At 46.2% G+C, this 17088-nt stretch overlaps 1 protein-coding gene across 5 annotated transcripts in view; it reads left to right on the plus strand.

The window, feature by feature from the left end:
- The window catches only part of AMOTL1 (angiomotin like 1), a 199079-nt gene that overhangs the window by 118547 nt on the left and 63444 nt on the right, over positions 1-17088 (plus strand). For all 5 annotated transcript variants that reach the window (XM_045163007.1, XM_045163005.1, XM_045163006.1 and 2 more), the window contains one exon: positions 14058-14349. In XM_045163007.1, the coding sequence (XP_045018942.1) occupies positions 14058-14349 (292 nt within the window). The remainder of the gene's footprint in view (positions 1-14057; positions 14350-17088) is intronic.

A 17088-nucleotide genomic window follows, 5' to 3' on the forward strand; every position in this document is an offset into this window, starting at 1 on the left:
TGACTGAAGTGACTTAGCAGACTGATTGCAGAATCATATCAGAGTTTGGGTTGTGATAGTTCACTTTTTTTTTTCTTAATCATTTAACTCTGTGTCTAGAGCTTGATCAAAAGTAGAAATATCCCTAGTCTCCTTACTCCTCTTGGGCTTTATTCTTGGTTACCTGGCAGGGCATAAAGGGGTCTTGCTGCTTTTTATCATTTGGCAGTAGGTATGCCGTGAGTGGAAGACAGGAAGGGGGAGGAGGAAGCTATTCCTGGAGGGCTGCCCAGGTATTTGTGGGCAGTGTCATGTGTTTCGATGTGATGACGTCAGAAAGAAGAAGCAATGCCTGAAGGATTTGAGCTGGTTGCCGGGCTTGGCAGCTGGGTCCACATGACACATCAAAATGCCCTAGAAGATGTAACAGACAGACCATTGAGGCTCAGCCCCAGAGCTACAAGGTGGCTTTGTGAGCCTGGCCGCAGCTCGCCAGCGTGGCTCCCCCAGGGCAACCTTTGGCCAGCAGGGTAAACAGAGTTGAGTCCACACCAGCCCTGCTTCAGACACATTCAGTGTGGCCTGAGCTCCAAGGACTGGATCTGAAGCTCAGCACGGTGTGATGTTCAAGCTATCTTTGACCCAAAAGAAGAGCCATTGCGTGCATGCTCAGCCATTTCTGACTCTGCAGCCCTGTGAGCTGCAGCCCGCCAGGCTCCTCTGTCCATGGGATTCTCCAGGCAAGAATACTGGGGTGGGTTGCCATGCCCTCCTGCAGGGGACCTTCCCGACCCAGGGATCGAACCTGTGCCTCCAGCGGCTCTTGCAATGGCAGGCGAGTTCTTTCCCACTCAGCCACCTGGGAAGCCCAGAGAAGAGCAGGTCTCCCTTTAACTTCACTGTCACCTTCCCTTGTGCTTAACAGGTTATCAGTTTGTCGTTAATGGTGATGGTTTGGGAAGCTGCCGGTTGTTGGGTCAGTGCCTCATGGACGACCCTTGAGTCAGGGAGGCGTTTGTCTGAGATCACTGGGCTCATGTTCTGGCCTCGAGCTGCAAAGACGGCCTCAGTATGTTGCGGATATTCAGCGCTCTCACCCCATCCATCACACACTATCAAGACTTCACTGCTTTTTGTCTAGAGATGGAAAGGTCTACAGAGCACAGAGCTTAGGATGAGTAAGAACCTGGAGTTGTGGCCTTCATTACTGATTTACCATAGCTTGCGAATTCTCTCACCTGCTCTGATCCACGGACCATGGGAGACGTGCAGCAGGTTATGGTCTCTTCTTGTGGGAAACCCCGTGGAGAGGCCCCCCTTCAAGGCCTCCTTGACCTTCATCAGTTCAGTTCAGTTGCTCAATCGTGTCCGATTCTTCGCAAACCCATGGACCACAACACGCCAGGCCTCCCTGCCCATCACCAGCTCCTGGAGTTTAGTCAAACTCATGTCCATTGAGTCAGTGATGCCATCTAGCGATCTCATCCTCTGTTGTCCCCTTCTCCTCCCTCCTTCAGTCTTTCCCATCATCAGGGTCTTTGCAAATGAATCAGCTCTTCACATCAGGTGGCCAAAGTATTGGAGCCTCAGCATCAGTCCTTACAATGAATATTCAGGATTGATTTCCTTTAGGACTGACTGGTCTGTCCCGTTAATGGAAGTGAAGACACGGATGAATAATCTCACACACCACAGCTAAGTTTGCATGCTGCAACTAAAGATTCCAAATGCCACCACAAAGATCCTCCAAATAAATATTAAAAAAGAGATGACGTCAGAGCCAGTGGTGCCATGGATCCCCTTCCATAGAACACGCTTGCTTCGTCTCTTCACAGGCCAGCCATCGTTCCCATCAGTTCAGGGTGCTCGTGGTTTCCTGCATTCATGGAGGAACCCTGTGGTGTGCTCAGCCTCCCAAATCATGCATGTTTCCTTAGAATATTCACTATGAATTTTCCTCTAGAAAAACCTCCTGGTTTGGTTTTATTTAGCACAGAGTCAAAGTTCCTGATGTTCTCTGGTGCTCAGGTGCTTCAGTTAGGTCCAACTTTCTGCGACCCCATGGACTGTAGCCCGCTAGGTTCCTCCATCTCTGGGATTCTCCAGGCAAGAATACTGGAGTGGATTGCCGTGCCCTCCTCCAGGGGATCTTCCCGACCCAGGGATGGATCCTGGGTCTCCTGCACTGCAGGTGGATTCTTCACTGTCTGAGCCACCAGGGAAGCCCCATGCTCCCTGGGAACGTGTCAGACCGCGCAGCGGGGAGAGGGGGAGCAAAGAGGAGAGTCCTGGAGCCCATGTGGCCGATTAGAGAGAAACCGTGCCTCTTGGCAGGAACCCACGCCGACCAAGCAGTGCGGCCAGAGTGCAACAAGCGTGAGAATTTGGGCTGAAGAGCAGCTTTACTCTGGGTGGGTGTGAGGTCTCAAATGTGCTGTATAGTACAACAGAGAATGTTCGGTGGCCCCCTCTCACTCTGAGTTGGAAATGGCTGGAGGAGGAAGGGGGATTGTCGGAGTGAGTGTGTTTCCAAAGTGCTGATTTGCAGTTTAGATAGTTAACGAAAATGAATTGCTATGTGGCATTAAAAGGTGAGCTAGACCCAAAGCTTTTGGATTAACCACTATGTGTTGCTCTGAACAAAAATGAGGCCAGGGAGTGTTTTTTTAAATTCCACCAGCTAAACATGTGTTTTGAATACCAGAATTAAAATTTACGAGTTTGTACAATTTTTAAGCTGAATTGTGGCTGGGTGAGCCAAGTAAAATGCCCTGTTTATTGTGAGGAGCGGCTCTGCGGTGTGGGAATTTGAAAAGGCTGGGGTCAAGTTTAGGTTGCTTTCTCAGGAAATGTAACACAACTCCAGCTGCAGGGCATTAAATGCATGGCTTCTCCAAACAAGAGGATCATCCATATGCATCCTGCCTAGCAATAGTTTGGGTCTTAGTTTACCCAAGAGTCTAGACTCAGCCTGAACACTTAAGAGTCCTGTGTTGCACCACCAAAGGGGTCCAGGTGGGAAGGCTGTGGGTTTGGGGAAAGAAGATTTGAGCGGTTTTAAGTCCTGGCTCTTCCACTTTGTAGCAAATTGCTTAAGTTCTCAGGGCCTCAGTTTCCTTATCTGCAATTTGTTGTAGCTGATGTTTCCTAAAAGTAACTGATTTTCTCTTACACCAATGAAACACTTATATTATCAAAAATCTAGTAATATAGATAACTCCCACTTCCCCACTCCCTAAAAAATGGTAAAGAAGGGAAACAGAAATTGCCTGCAGTTCCATTATCCAGCCAAAACTACTCTTAAATACTCTGTTCACTGTTGCTTTCACAGTCAGAAAGTATAAGAAAATACTCTAAATTGGAAACCTCTAGGTAAATAAGAGGTATTTTTACTGAGGGAGAAGTCTTAAAATTTGAACCTTGCCATTTGTTCTTTTCACCTCATTTTAAAATTATTTTGTCATGTTTACTTCCTCTGATTATTAAAATAACAGTGCTGATTTTTGACTTATCTCTATTTTCTAATTTTTCTATAAGTGAAAGTCACTCAGTCATATCTGACTCTTTGTGACCCCAAGGACTGTACAGTCCCTGGAAGTCTCCAGGCCAGAATACTGGAGTGGGTAGCCTTTCCCTTCTCCAGGGGATCTTCCCAACCCAGGGATCGAACCCAGGTCTCCCACATTGTGGGCGGATTCTTTACCAGCTGAGCCACAAGGGAAGCCCTTGTGGCTAATATATGTTTTTCTATGATGAACATATATATTAGTGCAGAACTTTTTGAATAGCTAGCCATATTCATTGTAGAAATTACATAAAGAATAGAAAAATAGGAAGAGAGAAAACAAATCCGTGAATTTGTCCTCTGGAGACAGTCATTCTGTCCTTTTGTCTTAGTTCCTGCTAGTCATTTTTCTGTAATGTTTTACTCAAGCAAAGTCCTAATATGTATCATGTCTTGAGAATTTTAAAGAATCTTTGCTTTGAAGCTCAGTAAACATTCATTGAACTGATTGTTAATATTGATAAATGGAAAAAAGTTGTTTTGATTTTAGTTGTCTATTAATAACTTTGCTTTGGGAAATTTATTTAGCTGTTTGCAGTTTCTCTTTTGAATTACTTGGTCACACATCCTTCATCTGTTTATCCATTGATGTCTCTTTTCCTATTATATTTTAGACAACTTTTGGCAGTCACACAAGCCATATTAAATGTTAGCACGATGGCCTAATTGTAGATAAACATGTTGTTGTCGTTGTTGTTTAGTCACTAAGTCATGTCCGACTGTTTTGTGACCCATGGACTGTAGCCCACCAGGCTCTTCTGTCCATGGGATTTTCCAGGCAAGAATACTGGAGTGGGCTGCCAGTTCCTTCTCCAGGGGATCTTCCCATCCCAGGGACAGAACCTGCATCTCGTGTATTGACAGGCAGACTCTTTACCCCTGAACCACCTGGGAAGCCCCCAAAACATGTAGTATTTTGAATATAGGTTCCTGGTCACTATTTTTTTTTTTTAATTTTATTTTATTTTTAAACTTTACATAACTGTATTAGTTTTACCAAATATCAAAATGAATCCGCCACAGGTATTGATGCTTAGAGATCTGGGGTTAATAGAGTGGGGACTACTGGTCTGTTTGTGTGAATTGCTCTGTTGCTCACTGAATTCTGGAATTGTCTCCAAAATGAAGCCTTTTGGTGTACATGTAGTGTGGACCAAAGCAGTGCTGAACAATGAAAATATACTGTTGAGGAGGGAGAGGGGAGGGATAAATTGGAAGATTGGAACTGACGTATAGATGCCACTATGTATAAAATAGATAACTAGTAAGGACCTGCTATATAGCACAGGAAACTCTACTCAATACTCTGTAATGACCTATGTGGGAAAAGAATCTAAAAAAGAGTGGAGATACATTTGTGTGTATATGTATACATATATATGTGTGTGTGTGTGTGTGTGTGTGTGTATGTACACTCTTTTTTAGATGTGTGTGTGTGTGCCTGTGTGAGTAACTGATTTACTTTGCTGTACAGCAGAAACTAACATGACATTGTAAATCAGCTATACTCTAAAGAATTTAAAAATTTAAAATGCTAAATTGAAAAAGCTTAGACATTGACATCCTTTAAAAAAGAAATATAATGTGGGTCAGATATCTAATTAAAATTTTTCTCACAGCCACATTTTTATAAAGTTAAAAGAAACAGGTGAAATTAATTTAAAAACATGTTTTAGTTAACCCGTTTTTAAAAATTGAATATAGTTAATTTACAGGGTTGTTTGTGTTAGTTTCTGCTATAAAGCAAAGTGATTCATTTATACATTATACTTATTACATTTTTTTTCTGTTATTGAATATTGTTCCCTGTGCTATACTGTAAGACTTTGTTATGTTTTATGTATAGTAGTTTGTATCTAATTCCAAACTCCTAATTTATCTACCCCCCCAACCCCTCCCGCCTTGGTAACCATACGTTTGTTTTCTATGTCTGTGAGTTTATTTCTGTTTTGTCAGTCAGGTCATTTGTTTCATTTTTTTAAGATTCCAGATACAGGTGATACCATATATTTGTGTTTGTCTGACTTCTCTTAGTATGAGAATCTCTAGGTCCATCGAAGAGATTGCTGCAAATGGCATTTCTTTCTTTTTATGGCTGCGTAATATTCAACTGTGTACGCTTATCACATCTTCTTTACCCATTCGTCTGTGGGTGGACACTTAGGTTGCTTTCATGTCTTGGCTATTGTAAGTAGTGCCGCTGTAAACATTGAAGCTTGTGTGTCTTTTCAAATTGGTTTTTCTGTTTGGTGGATATATGCTCAGGAGCAGGATTGTTGGATCATACGGTAACTGTATTTTTAGTTTTTTTAAGGAACTTCCATACCGTTAGTTAATCCATTTTAAAACATACATTTGGATGCATGTTTTATTTAACCCATTATATCTAAAGCATTATCAACAGGTTATCAACATAAAAAACTATTGCTGAGACATTTTACCTTTTTTGTACTGTCTTCAAATTTTGATGTGCCTTTTATACTTCGCGCACATCTCAGCTCAGATGAGACACATTTCAGGTGTTCAGTAGCCACATGTGATTTGTGGCTAGCATTTTGGACAGTACAGGTCTAGAAGAAAGTGAGAATCTGTGTTCGAGAGACAGGGTCCTGGCATGCATGTGCATCACTTTGACATTATACTCTTGTTCTGCATTGCATTGCAAGAAATCTCTTCAGAAATAGAAGCTTCTGTGGTGCTGGCATTTGCTTTGTTTCCAGGTTGAAGCTTTAGTGTTAGGGACTGGGATTCTCCACACAGAGTGTTTTAAGAGGAAGGGACACCCAAGGGTGCATTATCCTTTGCTTTTCTCCTGACACCCATTAGCAGTGTAATAATAATAACAGAGACTAGCAGTTATTAAGTACTTTCCCAATGACAGACACTATGTGCAGTGCTTTATATACATGGTCTCATTTAATCCTCATAACAACTCTGTGAAGTAGATAACTATCGTTGCTGCTGCTGCTACTGCAGCTAAGTCGCTTCAGTCGTGTCTGACTCTCTGCGCGACCCCATAGACAGCAGCCCACTAGGCTCCTCTGTCCCTGGGATTCTCCAGGCAAAAATACTGGAGTGGGTTGCCATTTCCTTCTCCGATGCATGAAAGTGAAAAGTGAAAGTGAAGTTGCTCAGTCTGACTCTGCGCGACCCCATGGACTGCAGCCCACCAGCCTCCTCCCTCCATGGGATTTTCCAGGCAAGAGTACTGGAGTGGGTTGCCATTGCTTTCTCCATCAGACTCTCTGCTGGTCATCAAAGTCACCCAGCCTTTTCCCCATATCATTTCTCTCTCCTGAGAAACCCAACAACCCTCACCCATCTCTAGCTGCCCAAATTATACCTATCTTTCAAAATCTATCTTTCCCCAAGATTCTTGTTCCAGTTTGCAATAGTATGAGATAGTATTCTCCTGAAATCTCTGTCGTTATCACCATTTAAAGGTGAAGAAGAAGTTAAAAACTTGTCCATGGTTACATGGCTAGAAAGAAGCAGAGAAAAGAGTCCCGTATTAAGGAATACTCCAGTCTTGTGCCAGCATGGGGCGATAGTCCTGGTGTGGTGGAGGTATGTGAGTTCCAACCCCCAGTTCATAGCCCGTTGGTTTGCTTTGTAAAGACTGAGATCTCTGGTTTATTAATCCTCTGAGCTTCAGTTTGCATACTTTAAAAACAGAATAATAATATATGTTGTGAGAGCAGGGAACGTCCAAGCTTGTGAGAATGAAATGACAGTGGAGGTAAAGTACTATTCATGGCACGTTTAGTACATTACACATTTAGGTGTAATGTAAATACAAATGTTTAAACAAGTGTATTTATGGGAACTTCCCTGGTAGTTCAGTGGTTAAGACTCTGTGCTTCCAATGCAGGGGTCATGGGTTTGATCCCTGGTTGGGGATCCCACATGCTGTGAGGCACGGCCCCAAAATTTTTTTTTAAAGAATATGTAAACAAGCTTATTTATGAAGTCTTGTTGTGTGCAGAGAGAAGCAAAGGGACTGTTGAGTAGTACCTGTCACCAATGATCTTGCTTCCCTAATCCAAATTACATTATCACTTCAGTCTTGAGCTGCATTTTGTGTATGAGAAAGGAAGCGACATGGAGCTGTGTTATTAAATTGGCAGTGTCATGACTGGAGATTCTAACTATATTATCCAGATCAAATATAAATACCAGAGGTCTCTTCCTCAATAAAACAGTGTTGAAGTTCATAAAGCATATATGACCTCCTAACTGGCTGTTGGGCTCTGGGGCCAAATCAACTGACAAAAATGTACTGGATACCAATTTAGTGTAAGTCATAATTGTCTACCCTCAGAAAACATGCATGATACTAATTAGGAAGAATAATAATGCATGAAAAATTAAATGACATTTAAATAAAAATTCAAGAGAACAAAAATGACATAGGCCAGTGGTGGTAGGTTGTCAGGACTGTGAGTCGGGCAGGGCTGTAAATTAGGAAGCAAGAGATGAGTGCAGGTTCCAGGGCAGGCTGTGTGTCACGGTCCCAAGTCATTAGTGATGGAAGATCAGCCCATATATATTCCCTGTATGGCCCTATTATTTTGAATCATAGATGCAGCTCTTTGTTTTTTTATTAAAATTTTTTTGATGTGGATCATTTTTAAAGTCATGGTCCAAATCATCGATGATGGAAGATCAGCCCATATATATTCCCTGTATGACCCTATTTTGAATCATAGATGTGGCTCTTTGTTTTATTAAAATTTTTTTGATGTGAATCATTTTTAAAGTCTTTATTGAATTACTTACAGTATTGCTTCTGGTTTATGTTTTGATTTTTTTCATCATGAGGCATGTGGAATCTTAGTTCCCTGACCAGGGCTCAAACCCACACCCTCTGCATTGGAAGGTGAAGGCTTAACCACTGGCCACCAGGGAAATCCCAGATGTGGCTCTTTAAATGTTCCTTGATTCTTGTTTCTAATACCTCACTGTGGACTTGGGGCAAAGAAGCTTTTCAGCCCTGCTCAGATATGTTTAATAGTCAGTTCAGTGGCAGGCGGGAAAAGATCCCTTTCTTCAGTGTTCCAAGATTTCTCCAGTTCCGTGAGACAGGAGCAGAACCTGGTGGTGGTCCTGTCTTGGTGTGTGTGAGGATAAAGCGAGGTGATAAGTTGTGCTTCCTGGCAGATGGTGTAGACCCTTAATAGAGTTAGTTGAATGCTTGTGTAGAAGAGACATTAACCTATGAAAGACAACAGCATTGAAGGTAAGTAACAGTCCAAAAGAACAACACAGGGGCAGCTGTCTAGCCTTCATGCTTCCCCTGAGGTGGCTTGAACCTACAGAAAGCTCTGATGCTTTCGCTAGGGTGTGAGTCAGGAATGTGGCGGTCACTCAGACTGAGCCGCGGGACCTGGCAGCAGAGGTCACAGGGCGCCTGCCTGTCCTCCCTGTGTTCCCCCGCACCGTTCAGGGAATGAGTGAGCTGCAGGCTCCGGAATCCCAAAGCCTGTGCTTGCATCTTCTTTATGTTTCTGCCATTTAAGGAAATGGCAACCCACTCCAGTATTCTTGCCTGGAGAATTCCATGGACAGAGGAGCTTGGTGGGCTCCAGGCCATGGGGTCACAAAGGGTCAGACACGACCGAAGCGACTTAGCACAGACCGTCTTGTGCCTTGTTTTCTCATCTAAATACAGAGACTTGATAGTGATGCCTATTTTATAAGGCATTTATGAAGGTCAAGGTGAGATGATGCGTGTAGCAGTGTATACTACAGTGGCTAGAGTCAAAAGTGCCCAATAAACGTTAGCCATAACAGAAAAAAAATATTGGACTTTTCATGAAGGCCACACTCAGGGCTAGGCTCTGGGTTGTTGTCGTTCAGTCACTGAGTTACGTCCAACTCTTCACCACAGCATGTCAGACTCCTGTGTCCTCCACTGTCTCCTGGACTTTGCTGAAGTTCACATGCATTGAGTCGGTGATGCCATCCAACCATCCCATCCTCTGTTGCCCACTTCTCTTCTTGCCCTCAATGTTTCCTAGCATCAGGATCTTTTCCAGTGAGTCGGCGCTTCGCATCAGGTGGCCAAAGTATTGGAGCTTCAGCTTCAGTATCAGTCCTTCCAGTGAATATTCAAGGTTGATTTCCTTTAGGATTGACTGGTTTGATTTCCTTGCAGTCCAAGGGACTCTCAAGAGTCTTCAGCAGCACCACAATTCAAAAGCATCAATTCTTCAGTGCTCAGCCTTCTATGGGATACAGATGATACTATTATAGTGGTAATAGCTAACATTTATTCAGTGCTTAATTTGTGCCCAGCTTAATACATATTAACTCCTTAAGTCCTTTAACTTAAGCCAAGTGATGGTATGGTGCCAGGATACTGAAACAAATGATGTCGAGTAACAGCTCTCTGCCTTCACATTCTAACAGAGGAAGTAAGTGAAAGTGTTAGTCGCTCAGTTGTGTCTGACTTTTTGCAACCCTATGGACTGTAGCCCACCAGGCTCCTCTGTCCATGGGAATTCTCCAGGCAAGAATACTGGAGTGGGTAGCCATTCCCTTCTCCAGGGGATCTTCCCGACCAAACCCAGGTCTCCCACATTGCAGGGAGATTCTTTACCATCTGAGCCACCAGGGAAACCCCAACAGAGGAAGTAAGCTATAGTCAAATAGACAGTTGTGGCATACAATTCTGGGCTTACCTTTACTAGCTCAGCTGGTAAAGAATCTGCCTGCAATGCATAAGACTCCGATTCAGTTCCTGGGTCAGGAAGATCCTCTGGAGTAGAGCGTGGCAACCCACTCCAGTATTCTTGCCTGGAGAATTCCCACGGACAGGAATCTGGCGGGCTAAGTCCATTGGGTTGCAAAGAGTTGGACACCACTGACCAACTAAGCACAGCACAACATAGAATTCTATACAAGGTAGTTTCTCAATAAATATTGGTTCCCATCTCCTCTTTTTCTTTTTTCTCTGTGTCCCCATTGCGAAGAAGTCTTTATCCTAATGGTGGCCGATCAGTAGCATTATCTTTGGAAACGGAGGATATCTTGATTCATAGCACTGGTCTGATGGTGTGTGACATTTTCTTGTGCCCCCCTACCCCCGCACCATTCTTTCCCCTTCATTTACTCTCATCCAAATCTGCCTTGTACGGACCTTTGAGCCCACCTGCCCCAGTGGCTGAGGAGCGGAGCCAAGGAACAGTGTTTTACTCTCCTGGCTATACATCATCCGTTGTATTACCATGCTTCTTGAATGCGTATTCTTGAATGTGTAACCGGGTTATTTTTTGAAGCCAATGTTCTCTATTTATCATAAAAGACTTCCTATTTTGAAAAACCCATTCTTTCCGTCCCTGAACTTGGCAAGAACCTTTTTCCTGCATTGCCTCTCAGGTGGCTAGTCACCATCATGGATGACTTAGGCTGGCATTATGCAAACTTCCTTTTTGTTATATAAGGGAACATAGGCCCATCCTTGACTGTGAGTTCCAAATGCCAGAGCCCAATAAATGTCAAAAGGTAGAACCCCCGCCCTGAAGCCCACGCCTGAAGGGTCAGAGGGCAAGTCCTATTGGGGCCCTGATGCTTCATCTGTGCCCACCCCAGCTCCAAGGAGACATACTATGCTTCTTTGCGTTGGATGAAGTGGGAAGGGAGAACTTGAAGTTGGGAATGGGTGTCTGCCTTTGGATTGAGGCAGTGTAACTTGTGATAGTTTGTCTCTTGTCAAGGTAACCTCTTTGCATGAAAAATACACTGTAGAATTGGCAATGGCACCCCACTCCAGTACTCTTGCCTGGAAAATCCCATGGACGGAGGAACCTGATTGGCTACAGTCCATGGGGTCGCTAAGCGTCGGACACGACTGAGCGACTTAACTTTCACTTTTCACTTTCATGCATTGGAGAAGGAAATGGCAAGCCACTCCAGTGTTCTTGCCTGGAGAATCCCAGGGATGGGGGAGCCTGGTGGGCTGCCGTCTATGGGGTCACACAGAGTCGGCCACGACTGAAGCGACTTAGCAGCAGCAGCAGAATTTAGCCAGGCTGCAGGAATGCACTTACTCACAAAGGACCTGTGGTATTTTGGGTCCACAACTGATAGGAATCCCTGTGATGGGGGTGAAAGTTGGGCATTGTGAAAGGCAGCCAAGGGCATTTCACTCTCACTATGGAGTTGGACCTTGTACACACAGACATCCTCATGCACAAGGGACAACACATTCACATATACTTCAGTGTAGAAGGGGCACAAATTCATCAAACTGCAGAAATGCTTTATTTCTAATGAGAAGGTCAGATAGTAATCATAGGTGTGGAAAGGGAGGGAAGGGGGAGGGTTTACACCTCCCCACCCCGAGCACTCCTTTCTGAAATCTGAGGCCCTTAAGGAGTAAAGAACCACCTTAAGCTCCATGGTTCCCTATTTTGACTCGGGGAACTTAGATCCCAGCTATTTTAACATGAAATGGATGGGCTCCTAGATCAAAACCGTAAGGAGATCTAGTTGGAAGCTAGCTTGGGAACCCGATGGAGCACTCTGATGTTGGTTACCAGAACAGAGCCAGTGGTTAGTCACTCTGGTGGGATCCCTGGGTTTCTTCTGAGTCATCTTTAGGGGTGTTTGCATCTCCATGTAGGGAGGGCTAAGGTGACACCCTTTCTTCTAGAGTTTGACGTTTAGCTGCAGAAGTCAGCATTCAGAGGATACTTAATGCTGTAAGATACACTTGCACAGTGAGAGATATGGAGGCTGACATGGTCCAAAAACACTGCAGCAAATATACTTAAAAGGAAATATAAGGTCAGATGACCTCTGAGGATAAAGGGAGGTAGTTCTGAGAGATTTGGCCCTGGAGGATCAAAAGGAACGGAGGTAATACATGAAACTGTTACAGACTAGAAGGAGCTCAACCCTTTGATATAAAGACGCCAGTGATTTGGGGGTTGCTGATAATTCTTAGCACCCCAGTTCCCAGACTGAGACCTAAAGATTGAAGGGGTAAACAAGAACACCAGTTTCCCCAAGTCTGCAGAGGAGAGATAGCCATGGTTGCAGAACTAGATGCCAAGACTGTCTTTGCTGTTTATACTATAGAGTTGTTGTTAGGAGCTCTTGGCGTAGGCTGGAAGAAAATACAGTGATTCTTATGAAACCAGTTAACAGAATCAGGAGGCGGGGATCCTTCGGAAGGGGAGATGAAAATGAAAATTCATGGGTTCAGATAAAGAAGCTAGTACCAGAATTTGAACCATCAAGGAACATCTGTGTTTTTCTTAACCTGGTTGTTGTTGTTCAGTCACTAGGTCATATCTCAGAGAAGGCAATGGCACCCCACTCAGTACTCTTGCCTGGAAAACCTCATGGACAGAGGAGCCTGGTAGGCTGCAGTCCATGAGGTCGCTAAGAGTTGGACACGACTGAGCGACTTCACTTTGACTTTTCACCTTCATGCATTGGAGAAGGAAATGGCAAGCCACTCCAGTGTTCTTGCCTGGAGAATCCCAGGGACGGGGGAGCCTGGTAGGCTGCCGTCTATGGGGTTGCACAGAGTCGGACACGAATGAAGCGACTTAGCAGCAGCAGCAGCAGCAGGTCATATCTGCCTCTTTGTGACCCCATGGATGGCAGCTCACTCCCGTGTCCTGCGCTGTCTCCTGGAATTTGCTCTAATTTATGTCCATGGAGTTGGTGATGCTATCTGACCATCTCATCTTCTGTCACCCCCTTCTCCTTTTGCCTTCAGTCTTTCCCAGGCTTCCTCACTGGGCACCTTTGGTCCATCCTTGCCAACATACATCCCACCCACAGGCATGAAGACAGCTCCTCTCCTGCCCCCTCCACATTCCAAGGGAAGGTCTGGCTTTGGCTCCCAGAGGCCCGTGCCCATCCCTCTGGCCTCATCTCGCTGTTCCTGCCGTCTGGGCTCTGTGTCCACTTGCTTTCTTCCACTTGATCTGCTCCTCTTAGTCCCGCCTTAGGTCCCACTCGCCCCCGATCCATCTACCTGGAAAACTTCCCCTGCTTCTCCACCCCCTGCCCCCAGCCACTCTTTACTCCATGTCTGTCAACAGACTTCAGCTCAGGCGTCCACTTCTCAGAGACCATTTCCCTGACCCCTCTGTATGAACTGGCCACTCAGTGATTCCCTGTCCCTGTCCCTCGGGTTGATTCTTGGAGAGGTGTCGTTGCTTTTCAGTACCCAGCTTTGCGTGTTCATCATTTGGTGGTGTGCCCATCTCTCTCTCTCTCCAAGAACATAAACTTCATGAGAGGAGGGAAGGACCTTGTCTGTCTGGTCCACCGTCTCCGGATGACCAGAGCAGTGCACATTCAGAGGGAGAGCGCTGAATATCTGTGGGATGGGGGGTTGAAGCTGCATCTCTCAGCCCAGCCTGGACCCTGCGTTGATGCTGACCCCTGGCATCACCACAGTGCCTGTGCTGTGGGCTTTCCTCCCACCCCACCCCCACCCTCAACCCCAGCCTGTGGCCCTGGCCCTGACTCCTGGTCTGTTCCCTTGCAGCCGCCCATGCCAGCTTCCTTTCCCGTCCACGGCGCAGCAGCACAGCCCGGTGTCCTCGCAGAACTCCTCGGTTAGCGGGCCGCTGCACTCCGTGCCCCTGCCGCTCGCTCCTCCCATGGCCCTGGGGGCCGCGCCGCCCCCGCCCGCCGCCTCGCCCAGCCAGCAGCTTGGCCCTGACGCGTTCGCGATCGTGGAGCGAGCCCAGCAGATGGTGGAGATTCTCACGGAGGAGAACCGTGTGCTGCACCAGGAGCTTCAGGGTTACTATGACAACGCCGACAAGCTCCACAAGGTAGGGGGCTTCCCCGGAGACGGGCGGGGGAAGGTTCTCGGTATTACACACAGACGGATCAGATCAGGGGCTAGCGGGACCTAAGGCAGGACTGAGAGGAGCCGATCAAGTGGGAGAAAGCGAGTGGACAACAGAGCCCAGAAGGCAGGAACAGCACGAGATGAGGCCAGAGGGAAGGTTCTCCGAAAGGCATATAGTTCCTTATGGCTCAAGGGGGTTGATTCACTGAGTCACTGGCCAGCGTTTAATTCGACACCTTTTTATGCCAGGCACCATGTAAGGCTTTAGGAAGACAAAAATAAATATGCCAGGGTGCCTCCCTTGGAGGAGCTTATCGTCCAAAAGTGGGAGAGTCACTCCTTCAGGTTTGATGGAGAAATCAAAAGCTTTCCCGAAAAGCAAAAGTTAAGAGAATTCAGCACCACCAAACCAGCTTTATAGCCAATGCTAAAGGAATTTCTCTAGGCAGGAAACAAGAAAGAGACCTAACTACAGAAAATAAACCCCAAACAATTAAGAAAACAGTAATAGGATAACACATATCGATAATTGCCTTAAACATAAATGGATTAAATGCACCAACCAAAAGATATAGGCTGGCTGAGCAGATGAAAATCTGTGCATATATGTACTTCCACTTACCTCATCACTGCCTGATGCCCTCCTGCCAAATGGTAATTATATTGTTAGGTTACTCATGTTCCCATTATGGCTTGCAGTTGTAATTATCTTGTATTTTTTGTCTGGCTATTGATTATGAAAACTGATAAACATCTTTTACTATTGTGATTATGCAAAAAAAAAACAGGGGTGGAGGGGAGTCACGCAAGCTAAACCTGCAGTAGAATGTCAAGGGGCTACAGGAGAGACAGGAGATGTGCCCCTGGACTGGGACTCAGCAGCTAAGCAGCATCGCCCCAAACGGACAGTGTGGGAGAGGGGACACCGAGAGAGATACGGAGCAGCAAGCTGAGGGAGGCAGTTTCTTCCTTTATATCTAGGATCTCACACAGGAACCTGGTGATTGCTGTGCTGGTTTCATTAGCCGGTCACTGCAAAAAAAACCAGTGATGTCTCAGCACCGAGGGCAGAGTGCGAGTTCCGGCATGCTCTCCTTCTGCTTACTCAGCAGGTGGGGAGATGCTGCAGAATTCCATTCCGTGTCTTTGTCATGAGAATATTAGGACACACGGCAGCCTTCATTCTTAGGGCTTTATGCTGTGAGCCAAAGTCAACAGGGAGACGTCTAATGAGAGTGAACTGTTACAGGCAGTGATTTCACCATGACCCACACGCCAGCACCTGAAAAGCTGCAGGTAAAAGGCCCTGCAGGTGAGGGACAAAAGTCATAGGATGGTTTCAGGCAGCAGAGCCACGGGGCTCCGGAGTTTCCTTTCTGGGGACAAAGCGGCATGTGTGGTCAGGGCCATCTCATAAGAGTCTAGGGGCCTGCTCTGTCCTGGGCAGGTGGGGGCTTTTGTAAAGAGAAAGAGTGGGACTGTAAACCCCCCTGAGCAGAGCAGCCTTGCCCTTTGGTTCCTCATGCCAGGGCTTGCTCCTGGCTGAACCACGGTGGTCACTGCGTCCATATGACAGGGCTGCTCAGTGTTGACCTCTCCGTAAAGCCTGGCCTTTCTGCTGGTCCGGGTGTCAGAGCCGTCAGCCCCTCTGATTCCCCCGAGGGCTGGCAGCAGTTGGCAGGGTGCCGTGGGTGGGATGATGCAGCCGTTCACAGACGGGACCTGTCCCAGCGCGTTTGTGTGGAGCTTCTGCGGCGAGGGTCTGGAGCTCCTCGAAATCAAGACCAGGCTTGGCTCCGAGAGGCCTGACTGCCTTTTCTGGAGGCGTCAGACGAGGGGCGGGGATCGGTGGGCTGCCCAAAGATGGCGGCCTCTGCCCTGGGCTGGTCACGCAGTAGCGCGTATGCGGGCTCCTGGCCGTGCCTGGAAGTCACGCTCAGGCCTCGGCTTGCCTTTCTTGCCTCTAAGCTTCTTTCCTGGTCTAGGCTGAAAATTGGGATGGGCCACCTCAGCACTTCCTGGGAAGTCAGTCGTTTTTTTTTCCTCTCTCTCTCTCTGAGGGAGCCCAGTGGCAGATGTGTCTAGGAGCCGTGCAGACTCCTGAGGGCTGAGTGTCGTTCTCCCCCCTTTCCATAAATATTTTTGAACAGTTACAGGGAAGATGCAGAAACTGGGAGTTCTTGTAATTCTTCATTGACTTTTTAAAAATTCAGACGCATCTTTATTGGCCTGTAACACACATCTCTTTCTTGATGTCGATGACCATTTCAGTTTTGAAAACCAAAATCAGCCTCGCAGGGACTCAGTTTCCCTGCACGGGTATGATCCTTAAATTTCGTGGCCAAAAGCATTTTGGTAACTTCTGGAAAAGGGCAAAAATCGAAGGCTGTACCCCTTCTGAAATCCCAAACTCCTTCAGTCCCTTGAATGTTGTGAATGGTTCTGTAAATATTACATTTCATTAATCACTAATTAGTTGTGTATCTAACTGAAATTGTTGGTTTGAAAACTCAGATTTTAATGGATACGAGCCATATTCAGCACTAGTTCCGTAGCTCTCCTCGGCAACTGGGACCAAGAGACACAGAGCGGCCTGAAATCGTGACTGGGTGGTTCAAGGCCTGTACTCCCGAGGTTGCCCTCGTCCAGGCCCCACTGCTCCGTGTGTCTCTGTAGCTGTGTCTCTTATTTGAGCCTCAGGTCTAGGGAGAGGCTTGTC

The sequence above is a fragment of the Bubalus bubalis genome, chromosome 16 (assembly GCF_019923935.1).
Source record: "Bubalus bubalis isolate 160015118507 breed Murrah chromosome 16, NDDB_SH_1, whole genome shotgun sequence".
Lineage (NCBI taxonomy): Eukaryota > Metazoa > Chordata > Mammalia > Artiodactyla > Bovidae > Bubalus > Bubalus bubalis.